The following is a 25,933-nucleotide window of genomic DNA, read 5'->3' as shown; positions in this document are numbered from 1 at the left end:
AAAAAGGATTCCGGCCGTTACATATTTGGTTTAAATCGGATTTTGCAAAATAGAATTAGTTTTGCATTGATAAATCGGCTGAAGCACTTAAAAATGCATGGAAAATTGAATATTGCTCCAAAAATTGTGAATTTTATCATACTCTACATGTTAAAAATAATAGTAGTCATGCATTATGTGCCGATATTTAATGGTTTAATGAAATATGTTTAAGCTCCATTAATTCATAACTAAATATTGGTAACTCCAAAATTAATGAAATCAATTTTGTTAATCTGGTTAATTTATGCCCTATTTAGTAAAATGCTCACACTCATGTTACATAGTTACCTTTCTATTTAGGGTTAAGCTTGGTGTTAACTTTAATAAATCCACAAATTGTTAGATAATTAGCAATAATCCAAGTGAAGAAAATCTTGAGGCTTTAAACTCGTGGCATAATGCATTTCATCTCCAGTATAGCCATACGTTGTGGAGTATCCGTCATTGCACGTCATTCATGCTCATCATTGCATGCGTTCTTCAGTAGTAAACGAAGGTCCGAAGCATGAAGCAAGTGTGATAGAGGGCGACACCGAGGCACACCACTTCTGCGAGTTCTGTGTAGGAAGTACCAGGCAGACCTCGAAGCAGCAAGGCAAACATCTAAGCATATTACACCCTTTATTCAAATTAAATGGAGTCTAAATTGATAAATTATGGTTTATGTATGTTTGCATGTGTTGAATGCAGTGTCGGGTTGATATGGGTAGAACATATGTTGATGCATTATCTCTACCTTGACTTATTGATGAATCCTTATCCTGTAGCCTTGATGATATAGTTGGTGTCTGGCTTCAAGGATTATTCGAAATGCTTAGCAATGCTTAGGTCATCGGTAAAAGTCAAGCGATGGTGCTGTCGTTGTTCGCGAGCTTAGGGCTTAATCACTGTTCATAGATACAAAGATGAGGTTGAGATGTGAGATTGAGGCAAGATGTGGGTGGTGTTAGGGGTATCTTCTGCCCAGGAGGAGTCCTCTGGGCAGTTCGGGAGAGAAGCTCGGATGCCATAGACCGCTTGCATCGTTTAAGACTGTCCGTCGGTGCAGTTGGCTCTAGCACTTTCCGTACTCACCATATGCTGATCTAATGGTAAGGTAAGCCAATTATCATATACCGTGCCAATACTTGCCTTGTTGCTCTATGACGCGTAAGAGAAAAAGAAAAGGAGAAGCAAGGTGGCGGGGAGCCAGAGGTATTCGGGCCACGCTAACGGTAACCCTGGTGCCATAGGGGCATTACAAGTGGGTGGTTCTGGATATGAGAAAGGTTGACACGAGTACCCTCTTGTGTGTACTTTCGCGAGTAACTCAAGCCAAATGGTACTCGAGTCGTGTGGGTAAAGTTGTACCCTGCTGTAGGGTGTAAAAAAAATATTTCGAAATGTCGCGCTCTCGGTCATGAGCATGTTGTTGCTTCATTTGTATCGGTCGTAGAGTCATGATTGTGGATGATGGTATGGATGATGGGTTTGTTGATGAGATGGTTCATTTCGCATATGTTTATGTTGGATCTATTTACTCTATGTTCATGTTGGTTAAGTGTAGGTGATTACACATATGTGTCAAGATTGCTTACCGTATGTTTTACTTGACCTTGTGGCCTACTCTTGCTAACAGCTCAATGCATAATCCTTAGAGTTGAGCTATGTATATGTGCTCTATATGGATTAAGTCTTGCGAGTACTTTCGTATTCATGCCTGCGCTTTCAGGTTCTGCTGGTGAGGGTGAGGCGGTGTTTGGTTACTTCGTGCCCGCTGATCAGGTGGTGGGCAAGAGTAGTGCATCCTACTCTGGTGAGATATAGCTTTTGGGGTGGAGCCTATGAGCATATGGCTCCACTCTCCTTTTGTTGTTGTTAAAGTTTTAATCTTCTGCTGTGTAGTTTCTCTTTGTGTAAACGGTTGTAAATAGTTGCGTGCTTAAGAACTTGCAATATAACTTTAATTACTCACTCTTTCTTAAGCTATGTTGTGATGTATATGTTGGAAATGTATGTGTTCCGATCTTAGGTATAAAAGACATACTGGGACTACTAGGATGATATTCTGGTTAATCATTGAGGTTGTGATTATGAATAATGATCCTCCTAATGATTAATTAGAATACTGTTTGGATGGTTCCTCACATTCTCCGCCGCTCACTGTCGTCATCCCTTCGCTGCTCCATCTCCCAAATCTGTACCTTGGTGAGCTTCCCCACACCCTCCCTTTTCTTTTGTGCACGTCATTTTCCCTTCAGCCCGACGCCGGCGCGAATCTCCACGGTGAACACACAGCGCTGCCGGCCGGGCCACAGCTAGGCCCTCGGCCTGAGGACCGCCTGGCCAATTTCTTCTTCGCGTGATGCTCCTGTGCGTGCGCTACCACCGTAGTACGGCCACCGCCGTGTGCCGTTACTAGCCACCTTCCTGTTGTCACTAGCCACCACGAGTGACTCAAGCAAGCTCCACATCCCGTGTTGTTGCTCCTACTGCTAAACTCTGGATGAACGGCGCCAGGGCCGCTAGTACCGCCGCCATGGGCGACACCGTGTGGACCATGGCCTCAGGTCGATTTGGACCTAGGTCAATAGCTCGACCCCACTGGCCACCTTTGTGGCTAGGTTAGCCTCAGTGTAAAACATTTTGAACCATTAGTTTAATTGATTAAATCGGATAATTTAGAAACGAATTTCTATGGTCCTAATATTTTGGCTGAAACTTGTAAAATATGCAATAAAATGAATATAGCTCCAAATATAGTGAAACTAGTTTTGTTAGGTTCATATTATCATAGTATTTAGATAATTTTGCTATATATCAGTTTGTGGAACCCCAACTTTGAGTTTTTATTGGTAATTAGCAATATTCAGATTGTATCTATGATGTTCTTGCTTGTGTTCTCAATTTGCTTGCAGGAAAAACCTTCTTGGTGAGGTTAATCACATTTTGGCATGGTTGATAACTATCGAGTAGTGGTGTAGTGGTTGCGAGGGTTCTCGATCTGTTCGTGTCAAATCCTTTTGATCATCAACGTCGAAACTCCACCAAATCAACTTATCACAATTACCTTTTGAAAGATCGGGCAATACTCCCATCAGGAACTGCCAAATGTCGGTGATCCTCATTTTCAGAAGGTTCAGGCGGTAGTTGATGAAATCCTGGCGATGTCATACGCCGTCAACCCCTTCTCCTTTAGATGCGGATGTCACCAATAAGACTGCGGCGGAGGGTGGCACCTTAGGCTCTTTAGTCCAGGAAGGCCTTTGCAGCGAGGGAAGGCCCCTGTAAGGACGCCCTAGTGGGCCGGATTAGCAGTAGAACCACTTCTTGTGCCACCCTAACAAGGAGCTTTTGGTGGCGAAATCAATGCATTCTGCCGTCTTTTCCTCTCGGAGATGAAATCTGGCGCCATTGGCAACCTTGCCCTGAAACCCCTTCAAGAGGTAGAAATACCTAAAGAAGTCAAGGGAGAGGCGCTTGCCCAGGAAGGCCTCGCATAGGTGTGCGAGGACGCTAAGTATGATGATGGAGTTGGGGTTAAGATGGATGAGTTTAATACCACAAGAGAGCAACTCAAGGAGAAAGGTCGAATGGGAAGTGAAAACTGCAGCAAAAGAAATCGAGAATTTGAACTTTTAGAATTTTCTCCAAATTTAGAATTTTTGAAAACTGCAGCGCACATGTGTTTAGATAAATTTTAGAATTTTCTCCAAATTTCATTCCAATTTAAACTTTTTAGGAAATTTTAGTCAAATTCAGTTTTTTTTTTTTGCCAAATTTTATTCAAAAATTCAATTTTTTGGCTGAATTTTCAATGAACATCGATAGCTAGCCTTGTCAGCTATATCGGCTAGGCTCGGTATTTTAGTTAAATGATAACCATTAACACTGTTCAAATACTGAGTACTCATATTATAGAATGAAGAGGAAGAAACATAAAAATTCAATTCAATCAAGCATCAGAAGCTTACTTGACATAGTATTTATATTTGCATATCAATTCTTAAGTCTCATGTCTGAATCCTCCACAACTTAGTGTCCTTTTGCCTTTTTCTTCTTCTTCTAATTGCATATCCCCAATTGAGATTTGAGAAGAAACAAAATGCAAAAGCTTCTTGAAATCTTTTGACTTGCGAATTGCAAACAAAATAGGGAGAAATGGAGACAAACTGAGCAAATCACGAGTTAGCAGTAGATCTATAGGTTGGTGGCTGACCGCCTGACCCACGTTAGAAATGATGTTTGCTGCAAGGCCCACGATAGATTGCTACCGAAGCTTGCCCATAGTGGATAATGGGTTGGTGGCACTCCTCACTCATGGATGGCCCATAGTGGATGATGGGTTGGTGGCGCTCCTGAGTCCTCACTGGTGGCTGGCTCATAGTGAATGATGGATTATGCCTTATACATCCTACAGACTACAAATTATTGTACAGGAACAGAAAAATGAACATAAGATAATTATGAACAAGTATACTAATAAAAAGATTGGATCCTACTACACTTAAGAGGGTGGGCTTACTAGGCTTCACCCAAAGGAGGAGGCATCGGAGTGGTCTTGCGCCTCTCCACCTCTATTGATATCTACGAGATTAGTCGGCAGGAAATAAAGATGGAAAAAATTACACAGGACCAGGTCCTTTACTGATCTGAAGAACATCATCTCCCAATGTGCCACGTGTCCTGTATCAATCGCAAAGCAAATCTATCTAACCCCGCGCTCTTATTCCCAAACGCCGTTAGCGATCACGACGCCTCGTCTTCAAGGCAAGGGACACGGGAGGCAGCCGAGACGAGAAACTTCATCTTTGCAGGCGGCACTCGGCAAGGCAGCAAAATCAACATCAAAGCCCGGCGACGAAGCTGTGATTTGGCGTGAGGTGCGGTTGTGGCGGGCGCCTGCGTCTCGTTCCAATTTTATCGGATGTCTCCAAAGAGACGCGGGAGCCTGCGTCGTGAGTGGTCGTTCTTGGTGCGCGACTGCCGAAGCCGGCGGCTGTCGCGGCGTGAGGCTGCGGAAGACGGCGGTTGGACACAGCTGTTCTTGGCGTAAGGCTAAGGAAGATGGCGGCTAGCTATGCCGGCGCGGTCATCGTGGCCGAGCATTTTCCGTTCGGCCTTGCAATTTGGCCATTACGTTTGCAAGCACTGGGTGTTGTGTGAGATTTGTTTTGCTGTGTGGTGATAGAATCATGTGACCATCTGATATGTGACGATTTATTGCACTTTGTGAAATTGGTTTAGTTTACTGAACCATAAGCTCAAAACATTCAGAGTTTACTGCTAGCATATATTTGAATATTATAGCAAAACAATCCATAGTACTGATAAACTAAAACTGTTGCCACTAAATTGCATGACCCAGACAGGCCTCCTTGCCTCCATCAAATTGCAAAATAACGAATCACTTCAGGATGTTGATGTACTAGGGTCTTGGTCAAAATCTAAACGACGAGAAGTGAACGCTGTTGTAGTAGCTTCATGCATGGTGAGCTTGAAGTAATAAATTTGTAACTTCTCCTCGGATGGGTGGAAAGAACATTGGAATCTCTCCAAATGACACCACAGTATTTGTCAATGAAAAAGTAGTTTCACCTGCAGTGACATTTGAATCGAGTGGTTCCTGAACCAATTGAAGTTACAGAAAAGCAAAGTTGTTAAGGTACTCAAATATCCAGATGATGATGGAAATTAAGTTCTCGTTGATCTTACAGTTATCTGTGAAACTGTAGGTATATTTACGTTTGACGATTGCCTTGGCTCGTCTCCCGCAGAGATATATGAAAAGGTGAATGATACATACCTTCCCTTTCTGTATTTTTAGGAGGAATTTTCTTTGCTCTCTCAGTCACATTTCTTGATCTTTTTTGCAATGGACTTTTTATATGCGGAGGAGCTCTAAATGATATACGCTCTTTTGCAACTTGCATGTCGCCTCTTCCAACACAACGGACCGGATTGGCTCTTCTTCTGGTGGCTATCGTGGCAAACAAAAGAACAAGAAGCACTCCTCCAACAATGGCAACGGCAATGGCACCAACACCATCCCCTACAACAACCTGGCACCACCTGCGTTCAACATCTGGACGGGGATATTTCAGATGTAGCCGGGCCAAGCATCACCACTAGACCACCATAGAGAAGTAGAAGCAAATTTTAGAGGCAAACGAAACTTGTATGCCTCAATCCCTTATTTGTCATTGCAAATTTTGCAATATTAAAATGTGTCAATGACCTGTGAATTTATAGAAGGAATGTACCCCATAAACATCCTTGAGATGGACCTATTAGCATTAAAATATTAAGATGAGTGAGAAATTAAGTAGAGAAGTGTCTTGGTTTACATGTGATGAGGTATTGACAACAATTGATATGTTTTGAATTTGGTTAGCATGTGTTTGTGGATGTTTATTCTTGTTCATGTCTAACTCGAGTTGGTGGTGTTTGAAATTGACGAATTTTTTCTTTGTATGTAGAAAAATTACACACACCGAAAATTCCAGTGTGGATATTACGGTGTTCACCAGATGTTCCGGTGTGGGCAGTGTGTACTCGTCGGACTATTTCTTACAAAGAGCAATTTTTTGGACAAAATTAGAGATCAATACACTATAAGGTCCGATGAATGTGATGGCTACACCAGAGGATATCACCGGAGCATTTTTAGTGCTAAAGCAGGAATGAAAGCAAATACCAGATGGTCCGGTGATGGACATTGAAAACGCTGGAGTATTTTTTGCAGAGAGAAGATTTTTTACGCTAAGTTTGATTATGTATACCGGATAGTCCAGTGCTAAGATTGTGAACACTGGAGAATGCATCGGACCTTTTATTGCAGAAGGGTGATTCGGTGGATTGGCACACACCGGATTATTCAGTGATGGATATGAGATCACCGGATGCTTTCATCGGACATTTTCTTGCAGAGATCAAAGTTTTCCTAGAATAGATAGTGTTACGCTCACTGGATGTTCCAGTATTCAGGAGCAGAATACACCGGAACATCCGGTGTTCACGTTTTCTGCAGGATGTGCTCTGAGTTAAAGTTTTAGATTTTGTGCTAACCTGGAGATGTTTGAGTGCGTAGAAATGTGTTTGCTTGTTTCAAGGTGTGCAGGTGATGGATGCAACTTGGCGGTCAACGACGAGTGATCAGGGCTAAGCGGGTGCTTGATGCCGAACGATCAAGGAGGGTCGGGCGGAGTCAAGGATGATCTAGTTGTACATATTAAGGTCAAGCAAAGTATGAAACGGAGGATAAAAATTACGTGTTGACAAAGTCAAACAAATGGGATGTCGGTGTAAGTGACAAGATGGCATAATGGATCGAGAGCAGGAGAGAGTTGTTGGCAGTCAAGATCGCAAGACAGAGGACACGCATCATCATCAGAGTGTTTGCTTCAGGTGGAAGCAAGTGGCGGCTAGTCACACTTTGAGAAGCGTGCTAGGGTTTCGCGGTTTGGCCTCAAAACTGTAGGAATACTGGAGGAGTATGTGGTATCATCGCGAAGCTTGCATTGAGGTAAAGCTAAGTCATAAATGTGTCGCGGACATCCGATAAATAGAGAAGAAAATAGACTAAAAAAAGGGGTATTTTGAAAAAAAAAAAGCTAGAAAACGTGGGGGTCAAGTTTCCTAGGCCTATAAATAGAGAGGTAGGGCTATGGGGGAGGATGAATCAGCTATTTGAGCCCCTTGTGCTACCCATATGAGAGCATTGTGCTAGGATTTTAGTTGAGAGAAGGATAAGTGCTTAGCCTATGTAATAAGTGAGAGTTTTAAGAGAAAAATCTTTGTAATCCACCTAAAATAGAGCTGACTTCTTTGAGTAATAAAGTTTATTTTATTTCATATGCTTGAATTCCCCCTTCTAGTTTCTCTCTCTTGGTTCCATTGCCTTGTGTGCAAGTTTTTCCTTTCCGGTTTTGATTTTCGTTTTTATTTTTGGGCTAAAATTTTAGTACCATGTGAGATTCTTCTTCTTATTGCTAGAAACATAAAATTCATATACACATGCTTATGCGATGGGGTCTTGAATTCTTCGTCCTCTAGATAATCAATTTGGAGAGTTTCGTTGCTCGGTGTTCATCTTTTCTTGTTTCTTTGCTAGTTGTGATCTTTCGAGTGCTAAGACACATAGATTGATCTTAAATAGAATATATGGTTCGTATAACAACTGTGGAGTCATGTTTCCTTGATTTTCTCTTATTAAAACTTCCTCAATTTTTGCTTCCGATTGAGTTTTGAGGTGCGTTGGGTGATCTAAATAGGAGAAGATCATCGATTTCGCAAGAAATTTTTTAGGTGCCTATTCATCCCTCTCTAGTCGTCAATCTCGTTCCTACAATGAAGCTAACAGTGTTTGTCTCAATATGTTTTGAGAATTTGAGGCTGATAACTCAGCCTCACAGCTGCTCTGAGGCAGATTGACTATCAGCCTCAGCATTGTTGCGAGGTAGACAACACATTTTCCCTCTATTTTCTCTTCCATTCTTTCCTATCTTCTATTTTAGCTCGTTCCCTTCCCTTCCCTCAGAAAAAAATAGGCAACGAGTAAGGTTCCAGAGAAAATAGGCGCGGGAAGTGAGCATGCATGCGTAGTAGGGGAAAACTTGGGTGCACGACATAGGCCCTGTTTGTTTCTTGATTCTGGTTCTGGTTTTGCTACTGCTAGAAACCAGAAGTCGAAACAAACGGGGTTCTGGAGAAGCCAGAAGTCTGCTTCTAAGGAAAATGAATTAAAGCCCTGTTTGTTTCCTGCTTCTGGTTCTGCTTCTGCTACTGGCAGAAGCCAGAAGCCAGAACAAATGGGGTTCTGGAGAAGTGGCTTCTGGAGAAGCCAAAAGCCTGCTTCTGAGGAAAATGAACTAAAGCTGAGAAGCTCGCTGAGATATGCTTTTCTGAGAAGCTAAAAATTCGTTGTAGAAGCCAGTAGCCTATTTCCAAAAGCAGCTTTCCAGACAAGCCAAAAGCACAGCTTTTCAGAAAAGCTCAAAAGCAGAAGTTCAAACAAATAGGCCCTAAAGCTGAGAAGCTCACTGAGAGATGTTTTTCTGAGAGGCTATATGCCGAGAAGCCAAAAATTTATTGTAGAAGCCAACAACCTCTTTCCAAAAGTAGATTTTCAGACAAGCCAAAAGCATAACTTTTCAGAAAATCCCAATAGAAGAAACCCAAACAAACAAGCCCATAGAGAAATTTGACCCAAGTACCTACTCGTTCACACTCTACCATCAAATATTCTCACCCATCCTGTCCTCCACCTCCTCTTTAAAAATCCAGGCCACCACCTCACCCATCCCCATTGCCTCCTCCCACCACGCATGTGCATGTAGTTGGTGGACGGCGTGTCCGGATTGCTTCATCCATGTCCCAACCCTCCACAAGCCCATTACACTACGTCGTTGCCACCGACCACCTACTATAGCTCTAGGGATCGGTGACGTCTTAAGAGGAGTGAATTAGAACACTTAAAACTAATCGGTTCCAAAAACTTCACAAGCTAAACCTATATCAATTTCTATCTAAATATACTCTAGGTTATCTAGTGTGTTTACTCTAACATTAAAAAGAGATGGCAAGTGTGTAAAATGCGGAATAAGGTAGAGAGAACAAACCCGGCATAAGAGATTTTTATCTTGTCATATTGATAGCATAAACGCCACCCATAATCCATGTTGGAGTAGCCACCTAGGCTATAGCTCTTGAACAGCATCTGGTCACAACCCTTGAGTCACATAAGCCTCAAATAGGTTGAGCCACCCCGCCACCAAGGCAAGGCTTCACCACAAGCCTCTCTTCCGGCTATTTGCCGGCATCTTCACTTTGGAGCTTGAGGCAAAGGTCTTCACCCTGTACAAGAGTCTTGTCACCGCTCGACACCAAGTTGGAGGGTCAACAAATTTGAGCCACCAAAGCCTAAGGTGCCGGCGAGTCACCAAGACTCTAAGGTGTCAATATACCATTTAGTACAAGCTATGATCACTCCTTGATCTCCTCTCTAGGTAGCAACACCTAGACATAACTCTCTGTAGGCCTATTAATACTAATCATTCTCTAATCATGTGCTTAAGACTTGGATGATCACTTTAAGCACATTGGTGGCTTGGATATCTTCTCAAGTGTCTATGAGCTTCTCTAGACTTCAGCCCCTTCAAATAACTGAGTTGATGGGTATTTATAGCCTCAAATCCACCAACTAGTCGTTGCCCCAATGTTTCATAGAAACTGTGAACACTGGATGATCCAGGGTCAATAGAGGTACAAGCACCAGAACATCCGATGTGCATATTCTTAGAAACTAGCTGTTGGAACTCCACTCAGAACCATCTGTGAACACCGGATATTCCGGTGTGTTCTTCACTTCATCACCGTACCATCCGACGTGTTGTCTTGAGCCTGACCGAGCCACTGAAATCTTCTCTGTAAGAATTGTTCTTGTGTGTTGAACTTCTGAGCACTAGACCATCCAGTGTGTTGGCCTTCAATATTCAACACTTGGAACCTTCTCTGTAACAAAAACTCTGGTGTATACCATTGGTGAGTACAACTTAGTGCGCCAGACCTTACAGTGACTTCAACTCCTTCTGCCTTGATGCAAAATGCTCTGGTGTTGCTCAGTGCCGAGCACCAGACCATCCGGTGAGGTATTTCTCACCCTCTATCATAAATACTCTGGTGTGTACATCCTAGGCATCGCTAGACCTTTCGGTGAGTAAAATCTTATCTGATTCTTTCTGACAAAAATACTCTAGCATGTACAAATGACCCATCGTCGGACCTTCCAGCGTAGTTAATTTTCCTTTGACTCCTCTAATTGACCTAATCTTTGTTCTGACTACAGTGGCTTCTTCATATATTACATCCATGAGACCTATTAAGACATATACTTGACAAACATGTTAGTCACATTAACTATATTGTCATTAATCACCAAAATTATATTACATACTCTCAGAGGGCCATGTTCGCTACAATATCGCCTCACCCTCAACTCTATCATGAGACTTTGTGTTGCTTGTGAACACCAAGAATGTCATGATTCTGCAATAGCCCAACGTCAATTGGTACATGGACTCGGGTGCTTTTGCCCGCACCACTTCTGATGTCGGTAATCTTTTTTCTTCTTGAGCCCCTCTAATCTCAAGTCATTGTGGTTGGTGATGGATCCCACCTACCCATCACCACCACTACGGAGCATCTCTATCCCCTTTGCTTGTCATTCTCTCTCTATATAAAAAATGTTCTTGTTTCTCCTCATTTGGTCAAGAATCTCATTTCTGTGCATCAATTTACTAGGGACAACAATTGTTTCATCGAGTTTGACTCATTTGGCCTCTCTATCAAGGATCTCTGCATTAGGAATCAAATTCTTAGGTGTAATAGCTCCGAACACCTCTACCGTTTGTAGCATGGCATCCCCTCTCAAGTTTTTGTTGTAATGGTGTGCTCGGAAGATCTATGGCATCATTGCCTTGGCTATTTGGGTCACTCGGCCCTCTACACTTTAATTTTGTCTTCTCACATTTCATGTTGTGTGTTGGAACAAAATAAATTGACTCTAAAATTATAGTGATTATATAAAGGCTTTGAGTTACATATGTGGTCCTATATTTTTTCTATTCCTTATTCTAGCTGCTAGATCTTATTCACTAGCTGAAAGCTACTGGTATGGTTAGCTTCATTTTTGCGAGAAATTCACATCTATCTGTTTGGATTGTGCAAAATCTTCCATTTTCCTTCGAGTTTAACAAAAAGAAACATATCTCATGCAAATCATAATAAATCAATGGTTAGCCGAGCAATAATTATCAAAGATACTTATGAGATCACTAGAAAATATGATGCATATTTTGGAGGCATTACCTCCCCAAGCTTAAGCCACTGCTCGTCCTCGTGCAAGAGCATAGTCATGAGAAAAAAGGAATTTAATGATGTATTAAAATGGGTGACCAGAGCAAAGCATATTAATGTAGAGGAGTTTCAACTTCTTAATCAATCAATCTTAAACAAACATTGTGACAAAAAAACTCTACTTAGAAAATCATGCTTGTGGAATGATAAAGATTTTCTTATCTTTTATACCAATAAAACTTTGGTCTCTAAATCTCCCCATCATTCCATCAATGTTTCTACTAACATGTGAGCAACCTCAGCGATTTCTATCAAACAATGCCAAAGAGGGATATAGAAAATAAAAAAAATATTTATCGTGAGCTTATTGCTAGGACATGTTAGGTCCAAGGTGTAGTAGTTGTGCTCCTAGCTAGTAATTAAACCAACCATCAAAGTATTACTAGGGTTTATCCCTAACTTTAAAATAAATAATTTTAGGATTGTCTATTATCATGTTGGCACCAAGGTAACTCATAGTCGGTTATGTGTTCCCCCTCTTCTTTAGAGTGTTCACCTGTATTTCATTCAACCTTAATGACTAGAGGAGTGTTACCTTTCCCATTGCATAAGAGATACACATTCTTTTATTAATTGATAATTCTTTGTTGCCAATTTGCATATTTAATCACATTTTTATTGATTTCTTGTGTAGCAAGACAAAGTATCAAGATAATAACTAAGTGAGGCTCATATGCTAGTAAAAACTAATCAAGAACAACAGTTTGACCTTCAACTTCTAACAGTTTGAGGCCTAATAGGACAATAATTATTTAACTAGTATAATAATTTACTAAGACGATAAAACGGTGGGTGTATAGACAAAATCTCATAATAAGAATACCTTTAACTTTTTGCATTTAACTTAATTTTCTTATTTAAGTTGGTTCCTTTCTTCATTGGATCGGTCATCCCATGCTCTAACTGCAAAAGGATATATGCAATGAGATCGGCATAGATACTGCAAGGAGTATCCAAAATAAAATCTAAATTATATGCATCAATGATGGAAATAAAAGAAATAAAAGTAAACATGCCATGAAAATGCAACTAAGCAAGTAAAGAAAATAAAAGGAGGTGCCGGTCGAAGCCAACACATGTGTATCAAACAACACTTACGAGCTCCGTACATCTCTAATATGTGAAAATAAAAATTAGGCAAATAAAGATACATGGGGAGAGTGAAACCTCCCCAAGCTTAAGCCTTTTGACCGAGGCCCTCAAGCTTAAGCTCTCCAAAGGAGCTCATGGTTAATGTGGCGAGTTGCTCCTTCCATGAAAGCAAAAGGTCTAACAGGTGAACTTCTCACGTATTGTACGTTGTTCGTTCTGCATGGCACAGGTGGTAGAGTCGATGTCGTACACCATTGTGCAGAGTTGATTCACCTCGCTGTAGCGCATGTGGTTACTTGATGGGGGAGAACTCCTTCTTTAGCTGGTTGTGGTAGTATGTCAGGGTTTTCAACACTTCTCCTGTGTGCCTGTTCAACATAAATCTAAGAATCTCTTCCAGAGACATGGAAGAGGTCAGATTCAAGTGCAAGAACATACCGTGAAGCATTTGCAATATTAAAGTAGTAACACACTTGTCTACTCTCACTAAAAAAACCAAAACATCTAAGCAATCATATGTCAAGAAAATGATAACCAACAAGAGGCTACAGGTTTTGCAAATTAATTTACACAGTGTTTGCCACGGAAGGATGGAAATAAGTTAGGGTCCTATCGATCCAAGAGCCAGAATGTACGGAGTCTGAAAAATGCTCAACCTCCTCTCGTGTAATTTGAATCCCATCTCAAGTCGAGCTAAGAACCAGCTCATCTTTCGTTGCATGGTGCGGACGGTCGAAGAGAAGTGGCGCACCACAGCACCTCCCCTAGTGAAGGAAGGCAAGCGCTGGACTAGAAAGTAGAAACGGGCCGGACACGAAACCCTCCAAGTCGGAGACGGACGGGAGCCGACCATCTGTCCTCGCTCCTCACATCCAGACGACTAAACAAACGCATACCCTCCTCCGGCCCTAAACCAAACCCAAATTCCCCAACGCCACCTCCCCAGCCACGCCGACGCCGCCGCCGCCGCCGCATCGATGGGACGCAAAGACACCTCCTCCTCGTCCTCAGCCGCCGCCGCCGGGGGCAAGAAGGACAAGCCCATGTCGGTCTCCGCCATGCTCGCCTCGATGGACGCGCCCGCGGCCAAGGCGAAACCCTCCAAGTCGGCGGCGCCCTCCAAGCCCAAGGCCAAGCCCTCCAAGGCGCCGGCCTCCTCCTACATGGGCGAAATCGACCTGCCCCCCTCCGACGACGAGGAGGACGAGGCCGACCTCGCCGCCGCCAAGCCCAAGCCTGCACGCGCCGCCGCCGTCGACTTCTCCGCCCCCGCCGCGCCGTCCCAGAAGGACGCCAAGAAGAAGGACAAGCGCGAGGCGATGGCGGCCGCGGCCGCCGAGGCCGCCAGGCAGGAGGCGCTCCGCGACGACCGCGACGCCTTCTCCGTCGTCATCGGCGCGCGCGTCTCCGGATCAGCGGGGGGCGGCGAGGACAGGGAGGGCGCCGTCGACGACAACGTCAAGGACATCGTGCTCGAGAACTTCTCCGTCTCCGCGCGCGGGAAGGAGCTGCTCAAGAGCGCCTCCCTCCGGATTTCGCACGGCCGCAGGTACGGCCTCGTCGGTCCCAACGGCATGGGCAAGTCCACACTGCTCAAGCTCCTGGCGTGGCGCCAGGTCCCCGTGCCCAGGAACATTGATGTCCTGCTCGTGGAGCAGGAGATTATTGGTGATAGTCGATCGGCTCTCGAGGCCGTCGTCGCGGCTGATGAGGAGCTTACCGCTCTGCGTGCCGAGCAGGCAAAACTTGAGGCCTCTAATAATCCTGATGACAACGACCGTCTTGCGGAGGTTTATGAGAAGCTTAATCTTCGGGACTCTGATGCCGCCAGGGCACGTGCATCCAAGATCCTTGCGGGGCTTGGGTTTGATCAGGCGATGCAGGCGAGGACCACAAAGTCGTTTAGCGGTGGCTGGAGGATGCGCATCTCGCTTGCCCGTGCACTCTTCATGCAGCCAACGCTGCTGCTCCTTGATGAGCCGACTAACCATCTGGATCTGCGAGCTGTGCTATGGTTGGAGGAATATTTGTGCTCGCAGTGGAAGAAGACATTGATCGTTGTGTCCCATGACAGAGATTTCTTGAATACAGTGTGCAATGAGATCATACACTTGCACGATAAGAGTTTGCATGTGTACCGCGGAAATTTTGATGATTTTGAGAGTGGGTATGAACAGAAGAGGAAGGAGATGAACCGGAAGTTCGAGGTATATGAAAAGCAGATGAAAGCAGCCAGGAAGACCGGGAGCAAGGCTGCTCAGGATAAGGTTAAAGGACATGCACTGTCAAAGGCTGCTAAAGAGGCTGCCAAGAACAAGGGGAAGGGGAAGAATACCGCAGATGATGACGATGACCAGAAACAGGTGGCTGTGCCACAAAAGTGGCGTGACTACAGTGTTGAGTTTCATTTCCCAGAGCCTACTGAGCTAACGCCACCACTCCTTCAGCTCATTGAGGTGGGATTCAGCTACCCTGGTCGGCCAGACTTCAAGCTCTCTGGTGTTGATGTTGGCATTGATATGGGAACACGTGTAGCCATTGTCGGGCCCAATGGGGCAGGGAAGTCTACCCTGCTTAATTTACTTGCTGGTGATCTTACCCCGACTGAAGGGGAGTCAAGAAGGAGCCAGAAGCTGAGGATTGGGCGATACTCACAGCATTTTGTTGACTTGCTGACAATGGAGGAAAATGCAGTTCAATATTTGCTCAGGCTCCACCCTGACCAGGAGGGAATGAGTAAGGCAGAGGCTGTCCGTGCCAAGCTTGGGAAGTTCGGTTTACCAGGACACAACCATCTTACTCCAATTGTTAAATTATCTGGTGGTCAGAAGGCCCGTGTTGTGTTCACTTCAATTTCAATGTCACATCCTCACATTCTTCTGCTGGATGAGCCAACAAATCACTTGGACATGCAAAGTATTGATGCATTAGCAGATGCGCTGGATGAATTCACTGGAGGTGTTGTCTTGGTTAGCCATGACTCCCGATTGATATCTCGTGTTTGCGAGAATGAGCAGAAGAGCGAGATATGGGTCGTGGATGATGGTACTGTGAACAAATATGATGGCACCTTTGAGGATTACAAGGATGAACTCATGGAGGAAATAAAAAAGGAAGTTGAAGAATAATGCTGCTCCTAGTGAGTAGCGTATTGCTTGCTCTTTATAGGACAAGCTGCTTTCTTGCCCTGAAGTTGCATGTACTATAGCGAGTTTTGTTTTCTCTGGTTTGCAGAGTATTCATATGGTTATAAGTCGGAAACACTATAAGATGAGCTGTGCTTGCTTTACTTTTATCTTATAAGAGTCTTGAGAATCTGATAATATTTGTTCTTGATTTTGTTGCAGTTTGTTTTATCTTCCGGTGATATACCTGCACAGCAATTGCATTTGGTCTTTTAGCCACAGAAATGTCGATTATGAACCGAGTTTATGAACCATGTAAGCATATGGTAGATTGGTAGCGTACATATTTGTGTTGATTAGCCTGTTCTCTTATCGTTTCAAGATGGTTAATATGCCTTTAATGTTCAATGCATACCAGGAGTTGTGTTTGCATTCTGTCATATATATATATCTATATATATATGACAGAATGCAAACACAACTCCTGGTATGCATTGAACATTTGTCTTTCTTAGTGTTTCTGTGGTATCTATTATGCTCTTGCAGTGCTTGATCTTGCCTGTTCATGCCTTATGTTACACTGTAGAGTGAGCAACAATGGTTTTGCTTGTCTGTAATGGGTTCTAACAAATCATGCAAAAGATGATGGCTGTCAGTGTTACCGGTACTCGGGTGCGGGTCCGATTTGGCAAAATCTAAAAAATAGAATTCGGAGATTCGTCTAATTTATATTACTATTATTAAAAATATATTATTTTATATTTTTATTAGTAAATAATATCAGTATTTCTGAAATAACACATTAATTTGTGATTAAAACACATCAAAACATCTGGTTGTAGCTTTGTATGTGTAAAGGAAGTATACAAAACCTCTCCTCCCCCGCCGCAGCCGCTCCTTTGATGCAGCCTGACATGTCTGATCCGTGTTGAACGTGAGTCGACGTGTAGATGCTGGAATTTTTTTGGACACGCGTGTTCCGGTAACACTGATGCCCGGATAGATTAAAATGCTCTAACATATGGCATGAAATTTAATGATTAGCTGATCTGTGATAGATAAACATTTTTCTTGATTTCTTATTCTGGCCTGTTTTGCCCACTTGAATTGTGAATAGATATCTCAAATGACAGATGACACATTCAAAAACTGCTTTGCATGGTTGAAATTCAGAACAGCAGAAGTCCACGATGAACTGACTCCATGAGACCTGATGCTGCATGTACTTGTAATGAGAATAGCTTCCTCCTCCTTTTTTCTGCATCTGTTGCTGTTCATATGATGTTGTTCTGCCTTATATGATGGCATGTCTCCAAGGTATGACATGTTCGCAACTGCAAGTCTTTGTGTCAAAGTCAAAAGTTTTTCAAGAACAAATAGTGCAACAATAGTTAGGTCACAAAGCAATGTTGTATCTCTCGTTTGTATGATTTATTGCAAATTATGGTGCAGTTAGACATTTTTTAGTGATATACGTCCACTTCATTTGCATTTGGTCTCTTAGCCTCATAAATTCTATTTCTGTTCTGGGTATGTATAGATGTAGCCGGTGACCTTATTGATATAGATGTAGCCGGTGATCATATTGTCTTTATGAGTGTTATTATGATATTACTCAGGAAGGGGGCATCATAGCGTTCCCCGACATTCTCAGAGGCATATGTGGTGGTCGCGTTTCATACTGCACTCGGGTCAGGAAAGCATTCCGGTAAGGTTTCTGTTGGCCTACGACCCTTTATGATGCTTGCGAGCTGGTGAAACGGTGTGGGTCATGTTAGAACCATGACTGATATGCCAAACTACCAACCCGAGCATAGCAAACCATACCACTCTCTGGTTCTTTCACTTTTGGGGGGCTCGCTATCATGGCACTGTTCCCTAAAAGCTCCAAGCGGTTTTGAATTCCTGTTCATAACAGTAGGCAAATTCACTAAGGGGATCGAGGCCAAGACTGTGAGGAATTCTCTGCCACAATAACGATTAAGTTCATACGAGCAGCGGTAGTGTGATTTGGCCATCCAAACCGCATAATTATTAACAAACGGTACTCAATTCGCCAGTCAGAGAACGCACATCGCCTCGTACGATGAACTGTCAAAGATTAGTTCCTGACAATATGTCAGTAAATAGATTGGGTATCTTCGAGTGCAGGGATTAATCACGAGACAGGACAATCGATGTATACAGGTTCGGACCTCCGATTAGAGTAAATCCTATGTCCTGTGGGGGTGTTGCTGTCGTATATTGATGATCTTGAGTACAAGCAATAGAGCTGAATCTATTACAGAGAGTATATCAGATCTAATCTAACGTAAAGCTAAGGTCACCGATTACCTCCTCACACCAAGCAGAAGACCACTCGGCATCACCAGCGTCAGTCATCAGCTCCAGCAGGGCCTTCGCCTTAGCCACTTTTCCTGGCCCTTATGCTAGTCGGTTGATTCCTGTGGTGAGCAGCTGCCATCTGGGGGAGTTGTATAAAAGGTTCCTTGACTCGTTCAAGGATGAATAAGGTTTTTTTTAAAAGGTCTAAGGTAATCCTTTCTGTCAATTTTACATTAGCCACATGGATTAGTGTGACGAAAAAAACTATGTAATCGAGTAGCCAACCGAACCGAATGTAACCGACTTACCTATAACCTATCTTTTCTATGAATAAAACTTTTAGAGTTGGTCGATGTTCCACGAGTGCTCGAGTATCTCGCCATTTGGAGTAGATAGCCGTACCGACCTAGGTCGAGTGACCTCGACTACTATGTAAGGTCCTTCCCACTTAGACGATAACTTATAGTGTTTGGCCTGTTTCTGCACCTTCCGTAGGACGAGGTCCCCAGTAGCGAGTTGGCTGGGTTGAATTTTCTGGCCTTGGTATCAATGCAACGCCTGCTGATACTTGGCCGCTCGAATAGACACTCAATCTCGATACTCCTCGAGTAGATTTATGTCATCCGCTTGTAAGTGCTCTTTCCCTTCTTCAGAGTAATTTTCCACTCGAGGTGATCCGAACTGCAACTCAGTCGGGAGCACTGCTTCCGCTTCATAAACCAAGAAGAAAGGAGTTTCACCAGTTGCCCTATTAGTCGATGTACGAATAGCCCATAATACTGAGTGAAGCGCTTTTACTTAGCGTTTCGAGTAAGCCTTTAGCTTGTCGAAGACCCGAGTTTTGATACCCTGCAAGACTATACCATTAGCACGCTCAACTTGACCATTACTCTGCGGGTGAGTTATTAAGGTGAAACAAGTCTTAATGCCGAATTCTTCGCAGAACGCAATAAAGGTTCCGCTTCTAAACTGGCTACCGTTATCTGTAATTATCCGATGCGGAATGCCGTATCGAGTAATTATGCTCCTCATGAATTTCTTGGCCGCTTCTTCGGTTATTTTTCCTACAGGTTTGACCTCTATCTACTTGGTGAACGTGTCGATAGCCACGAATAGGAACTTGTAACCACCTTGGGCCCTTGGGAACGGTCCCAGGATATCCAATCCCCAAACGGAGAAAGGCTACGAAAGAGGGATTGTTTGCAGAGCTTGGGCTGGTTGAGTGGTCTACCTTCCAAAAAATTGGCAGCTTTCGCACTTTTTGACCGACTCGGAAGTATCCTGGAGGGCAGTCGGCCAATAGAATCCTTGGCGGAAAATTTTTCTGACCAAGGTGCGAGAAGACACTTGATTACCACACGTGCCTCCATGGATATCGAGCAATATTTTATTGCCCTCTTCCTGAGTGATGCATTTCATCAATATTCTGTTACTCCCCTTTCGGTAGAGCTTGTCGTCTACCAAAACGTAAAGCTTGGATTTACGAGCAATTTTCTCTGCAGACGCATCATCATCAGGGATGTCTCGACCCTCGAGATAGGCTTGGTACGGAGTCATCCAAGTCAGGTTGCATTCGAGTAGTGCAGCATCCGTGTCTGCGGGTTCTATCTTGCTGACCTAACTAGACTATTGGTCGGGTTGGGCAGCACTCGTTCGCCGAACTATCGGGACATATTTTTTAAGGAGTTTCTCAACGAAGACCCCTATGTGTACCAGTGCTCGAGAAGAAGCGAGTCTCTCGCAAGTTCATCCACACTAGAGTTATCACTCTTTCTGATGTGCGTCACTTCTAGCCCTTTGAACTTTTGCTCGAGCTTTTGTACCTTGATTAAGTAAGCCGCCATGTTGTCGTCCAAGCACTGGTACTCCTTTTGAACTTGGTTTACAACTAGCTGTGAGTCTCCTTTCACAAGAAGTTGTTTGATCCTAAGCGATGCAGCTATGTAGAGCCTGTTTACCAGTCCTTCATATTCTGCAATATTATTAGAGGCTTTAAAGTCTAACTGAACAACGTACCTGAGTGCGTCGCCCGTTGGAGATTTGAGCACATGCCAGCCCCTGAGCCCTAGAGCGTGAGAGATCCATTGAAAAAGAGCATCCAATGATCTTCGATCGTGTTTGGCCTCTTTTCCTCAACGCTTGTCCATTCGGCGATGAAATCTGCTAACACTCCGGATTTCACGCTTGTGCGCGGTGCGTAGCTTACATCGAACCCATTTAGTTCTACCGCCTATTGCGCGATTTGTCTAGTAGCTTCCCGATTGTGTATTACATCCTTCAGCGGATACGTCGTTAAGACCGTGATCCTGTGCGCTTGGAAGTAGTATCGTAATTTTCGGGAAGACATCAAGACTGCATATATCAGCTTCTGTACTTGAGGGTATCGTAGCTTAGCATAGTGTAGAACCTCGCTCACGTAATAAACAGGTTTTTGGACCTTGGCCTTTTTCTTGGGGCATTCCCATTTGACTACCAGTATCATGCTTACAACTTGTGGTGTAGCTGCAATATACAAAAAGAGCTCCTCTTTCTTTTTAGGCGGTGTAAGAATCAATGGGGAAGATAAGTACCTTTTTAAGTCCACTCGAATCGGTCTTGTTTCTTCAACAACCTGAAGAAAGGCATTCCTTGTTCGCCCATCCTAGAGATGAACCGACTGAGTGCAGCGAAGCAACCTGTCAGTTTCTGAACCTCCTTCAGTGTTTGAGGTGACCGCATCTGGTTGAGTGCCTCAATTTTGCGCGGATTGGCCTCAATTCCTTGAATTGACACCAGGAAGCCGAGAAGCTCGCCGGACGGCACACCGAACGTGCATTTTGCGGGGTTGAGCATCATGTGATACTTCCTGAGGTTGTCGAATATTTCTATGAGATCATTAACCAATGCGTTTCTGGTTTCCGACTTGACTACAACATCATCGACGTATGCTTCTACATTGCGCCCGATTTGGGGTTGTAGACAGTTTTGAATACACCTTTGACATGTAGCACCAGCGTTTTTTAAACTGAAAAGCATCTTTACATAACAAAATACACCAAAGGGAGTAGTAAAAGCTGTTTTCTCCGCATCCTCTAATCACATGCTAATTTGGTGATACCCTGAATAGCAATTTGCATCTAGGAAACATAGCAATTCGTAGCCTACCGTAGAGTCAACGATCTGGTCGATGCATGGAAGAGGAAAAGGATCCTTGGGGCAAGCTTTGTTGAGGTTGGTGAAGTCAACGCACATTCTCCATCTGCCATTGGCCTTCTTGACGAGGATGGGGTTCGCGAGCCACGTAGGATGACGCACTTCTTGAATGAATCCCGCCTTTAGGAGTTTATCGACCTCCTCCTGGATGGCCCGCTTCCTATCTTCCGCAAATCTTTGCTGCTTCTGCACCACAGGTTTGGCGTCAAGTTTAACAGCTAGTCGATGCTTGATCACCTCCCTGGGGACCCCGGGCATATCAGAAGGTTGCCATGCAAATACGTCTTTGTTTGCCTGGAGGAAGGTGATGTTCTTGAGTTTCTATTTGGTGTCAAGATTGGCCCCTATCTTAACCATCTTAGATGGTTCAGACGGGTCGCGAGGCACTGCCTTGACGCAAACATCGATCTTCTTATTGTTGACGCCATCGTTGATCTTGCCTTCGGTGTCGTCGGACTCAGAGGTGCCAGCAAGACTTACGAGCCTGGAGTTTTTGGCCTCGAAGATATCTTGGTGCCTTTGACGCTTAGAATTCGCAGCCTTGGGGTTGACAGTCACTCAATCGAAGTGTTCGACCCTATCCAAGCTTTGCTTGTCACATTTGACCGCTGCGCGCTGATCCTCTTTAACTATAATGGCCCCCTTAGGACCCGGGAACTTGAGGATTTGGTAAGCATTGTGAACCACCGCCATGAACTTGCCCAGCATTGGGCAGCCTAGAATCACATTGTGCGCTGTCTCGAAGTCCGTGACATGGTCTGCCTCATGGAACTAGGGCTCACTGCCCTCAACATTCGACTTAGCTTGATTATTACCACGCTCAGCATTCGTCTTGATCTTTTCGTCAAGATTTTTCTTGAACACATAGCACTCATCGAAGTCATGCTGGTTGCTCCGATGGATGGAACACCACTTCCCGCCACCTCGATTGAGGCCTTTGTTGTCCCCGGTGTTGCGCAATTTATTCCTATCGATTATAGCTATAGTCGTATCGGGTCCCTTGCACTTGTCACCGGATTTGGTTTTCTTTCCTCCACTCTTCGAGAACTTGGGTTTGTCCTTGCTAGATCGAAGGTTTTTAGCGCGCACCTACGCTTTTGCTCGTTTTACGCACTTATCAGCTAACTCGAAAAGCTCTTTGACCTTACGGATCTTTCGAGTAGCCATCTTTTCACGTAAATCTATGTCATGAATACTTCGTCTGAAGGCGATGATTACCGACTCATCGGAGATGTCAGGGATCGTGTTACGTTTGTTGCTGAATTGGTGGATGAAATCTCAAAGAGATTCATTGTCGCCTTGGTGTAGCTAGTGGAAATCGTTCTCCGTTCCTGGTCGCTCGAATGTGCCTTGAAAATTGGCTACGAACTGAGCCTTGAGTTCCGCCCACGAACTAATCAAGTTGGGTGGCAAGTTTAGCAACCAGGACCTTGCGAGTCCATCAAAGGCGGTTAATAGGCAATTGGCCATTACTCGATTGTCATCACCGGCTGCTTGAATAACAGTGGTGTAGATCTGCAACCACTCATTGGGATTGATTTTCTCGTCATATTTCTGGATCAGGCCCGCTTTGAACTTCTCGGGCCACTGAATTGACCGAAGTTCGTCTATGAAAGCCTCGCAGTCTCCGCCAAACTCATCAGGAGGAGGTGGTGGGGGACTTTCACGCATGTCTCTTCGAGCAGGGGAGTCATGTCAACCATCCCGTCCCGTACACCAGCGGTTATAGTACCGGTGATCATCTTCACGGCATTCTTCATGGTGGTTTTCGATCACCGCCTGTAGATCATGTCGATTGCGGGGAATACGTTTCCTCAGTTCTTCCTGACTTCTGTGCCTATGGATAAGGTAGTTACAGTTTGGCCCACATTATCGTGTTCAGGCTCGACCACCTGAGCTTCCCATATGATATTCCCCTACTCGAGAGCGTTCCCGTCTGTGGCTCCTTGAGCCGGGACCGTACCAACTGGAGGGCCTGGAATTGCCGGGATTATTTGCTCGAGCAACTTGGATCTGAGCTGCATCGAGTAAGGTATTGACTTGATTGACCATAGGAGTTAGTGGATTCGCCGGATCTAACTCTAGAAGGGATCAAAGGATTAGATGCGCTCCTCGTATGTTAGCATTCAGAGTATTGAACACATCGTTACCAAGCCTTGGTGGCGGTCGAGCCGATGAAGCCTCATGGTGACTGTTCGAAGGGAGCTTCTCTCTTGAGCCGTGAGTCGTCATAGGCAGAGGCGTACCCATCGGAAGTCACCGGGAGAGGCCAGGAGGCAACTGTTCTCCTGTGGTTCATCGGTGAAGGATTGTGTTGGGTGCACGCAAGGCTCCATCTACGGATGTTTCTGGTGGTAACTCGGTGCCGGTACTGTTGGGGGCAACAGCTATCGCCGGATCTTTGGGAATTTCCGTGCCCTGATCGACTATGGTCTCTGGATCTATCGCCAATGGGTCAGTCGATGGGGGGTCATTGCTTCTAGCCATATACACGAATTGATTTGTTTAGCTACTCTGGCTAGTGTTAGAATCACCGTCACCACCCTTGTCGCTGTCGGTGTCTATGCAGTGGAGAACATTAGGCCCCACAGGATCCACTCAAGATGTCCCACCTCACGGTCCGCATCCACTAGCCTGGATTCGAAGGTACCGGTATGGATCAGTCCACCTTGCCCGTCCCAACGGAAAACAATGGTTTCAAAGATGATCTCTGAGTTGATGTGAGGGGACCTGAAGTTGTCCGCTGTCGACTCGAAGTGGTCGTAGAAGTCGTCGTCAGAGAATCCGACATAAACGTGAGCTCGAGACATGATTAATCCTGCAAAGCAGAAGAAGGCCCCTACCTGGCACGCTAACTGTCGAAGATTAGTTCCTAACAATGTGTCCGTAAATAGACTAGGCACCTTCAAGTGCAGGGATTAATCACGACACGGGACAATCAATGTATACAAGTTCGGGCCTCTGATTAGAGTAATACCCTACGTCCTGTGGGGGTATTGCTATCGTATATTGATGATCTTGAGTACAAGCAATGGGGCTGAATCTATTATAGAGAGTATATCAGATCTGATCTAACCTAAAGCTATGGTCACGGAGTACCTCCTCTACTAGGGTCTTGATGCTTTCCTCGAGTTCTCTCTTCCTATGTTTCCATCCTATGTTGTTCTTTTGTCCCCCCAGCCTTATATTGGGGTGGGAGTATCGATTCCTATCCAGCCGTGGTCGATAGAGAGTTGTCTTCCTTGACGTCTAAGTAGATAGATCTGTTTTGAGTACTAACCACATCGAGTTAGGTAACTAATCGAAACCTTCCTGATATTTACTTCCGTGATTCCGGGTGTATCAAGTACCGCTGATTCGATTCCATGATATATAAAACTTCTTAATACGTGCCGTACATACCATGTTCTTATATGATATATTCCTTATGCGCATATACCCTATAATTAGATATTCGACATGAACTATTCGTGTGACGACCATGAAGCGTGACAAGAGGACAATACAAACTTGATCAAAGATTCCCGTGAACATGCTCAAAATTTGGGCAACCCGATGCCAGCAGAGCCTCAAGCGCTACTACGACCACAGGGTACGGGAGCAAACACTGGTTATAGACGACCTCGACCTCAGACGAGTCCAGGAATAAGGCAGGTAGTAACAGGCTCTTCCCTAAGGGGGAGGGGTCCTATATAGTGGTATGCTTTTCCTGACCTTGCACGGTCGACGTGGCCAGAGGCTGGCCAATAATTGCACAAACTCGCATAACACAATTTCTATATGTAAGGCTGCTCGAAGACGAGTTTGTTTTTCTATTTTGCAGGATCTTCTGGACGTGCGTGGAACATGGCTTGTGAGTTTTTTCAAATTCAAAAACAGACTCTATTTTGCAGGATAACCCGGATATAAACAGTCTCACCAAATGGTAAGTTTTTCCGATTCATAGGCCTGATCGCCTAGTTGGTAGTTTTCCGGTCGACTAGACAATCGGGGGCTAGAGCTTTTAGGATCTATAGTTTGTTTTTTGTGTAGCATACATATTTTGTTCTACCTGATCGATCCTTTTTGTTGGGGTGGGAGTCAAAATTGCTAGTCACGCAGTGTCGAGGGTATGGGCGTTCGAGGGATGATGACAGCGAGACCACGAGTCCTAAATCGGGTTGAACGCTGGTCGCCCCTGAAGGGCTCATCATGCTAAGGGCCATCTTAAGCTCTAGGAACCTTGTTAGTGAGCACCTCAAACCTATTCGCCACTCAAACAT

At 44.4% G+C, this 25,933-nt stretch overlaps 1 protein-coding gene across 1 annotated transcript; it reads left to right on the top strand.

Moving 5' to 3' along the window:
- Window positions 1-13,844: 13,844 nt before the first annotated feature.
- On the top strand, window positions 13,845-16,324 carry LOC133901598 (ABC transporter F family member 4-like). The gene has a single exon (XM_062343017.1). The coding sequence runs from the start codon at window positions 14,007-14,009 to the stop codon at window positions 16,155-16,157; it is 2,151 nt and encodes a 716-aa protein (XP_062199001.1). The 5' UTR covers window positions 13,845-14,006; the 3' UTR covers window positions 16,158-16,324.
- The last annotated feature ends 9,609 nt before the right edge of the window (window positions 16,325-25,933 follow it).

Source organism: Phragmites australis, chromosome 2, assembly GCF_958298935.1.
Source record: "Phragmites australis chromosome 2, lpPhrAust1.1, whole genome shotgun sequence".
NCBI classification, from domain to species: Eukaryota; Viridiplantae; Streptophyta; class Magnoliopsida; order Poales; family Poaceae; genus Phragmites; species Phragmites australis.
This window is presented reverse-complemented; position numbering and strand designations above follow the sequence as displayed.

What these genes read in the sequence shown, in the direction of transcription:
- LOC133901598 (XM_062343017.1), top strand. Translation starts at nt 14,007, where the DNA reads ATGGGACGCAAAGACACCTCCTCCTCGTCCTCAGCCGCCGCCGCCGGG.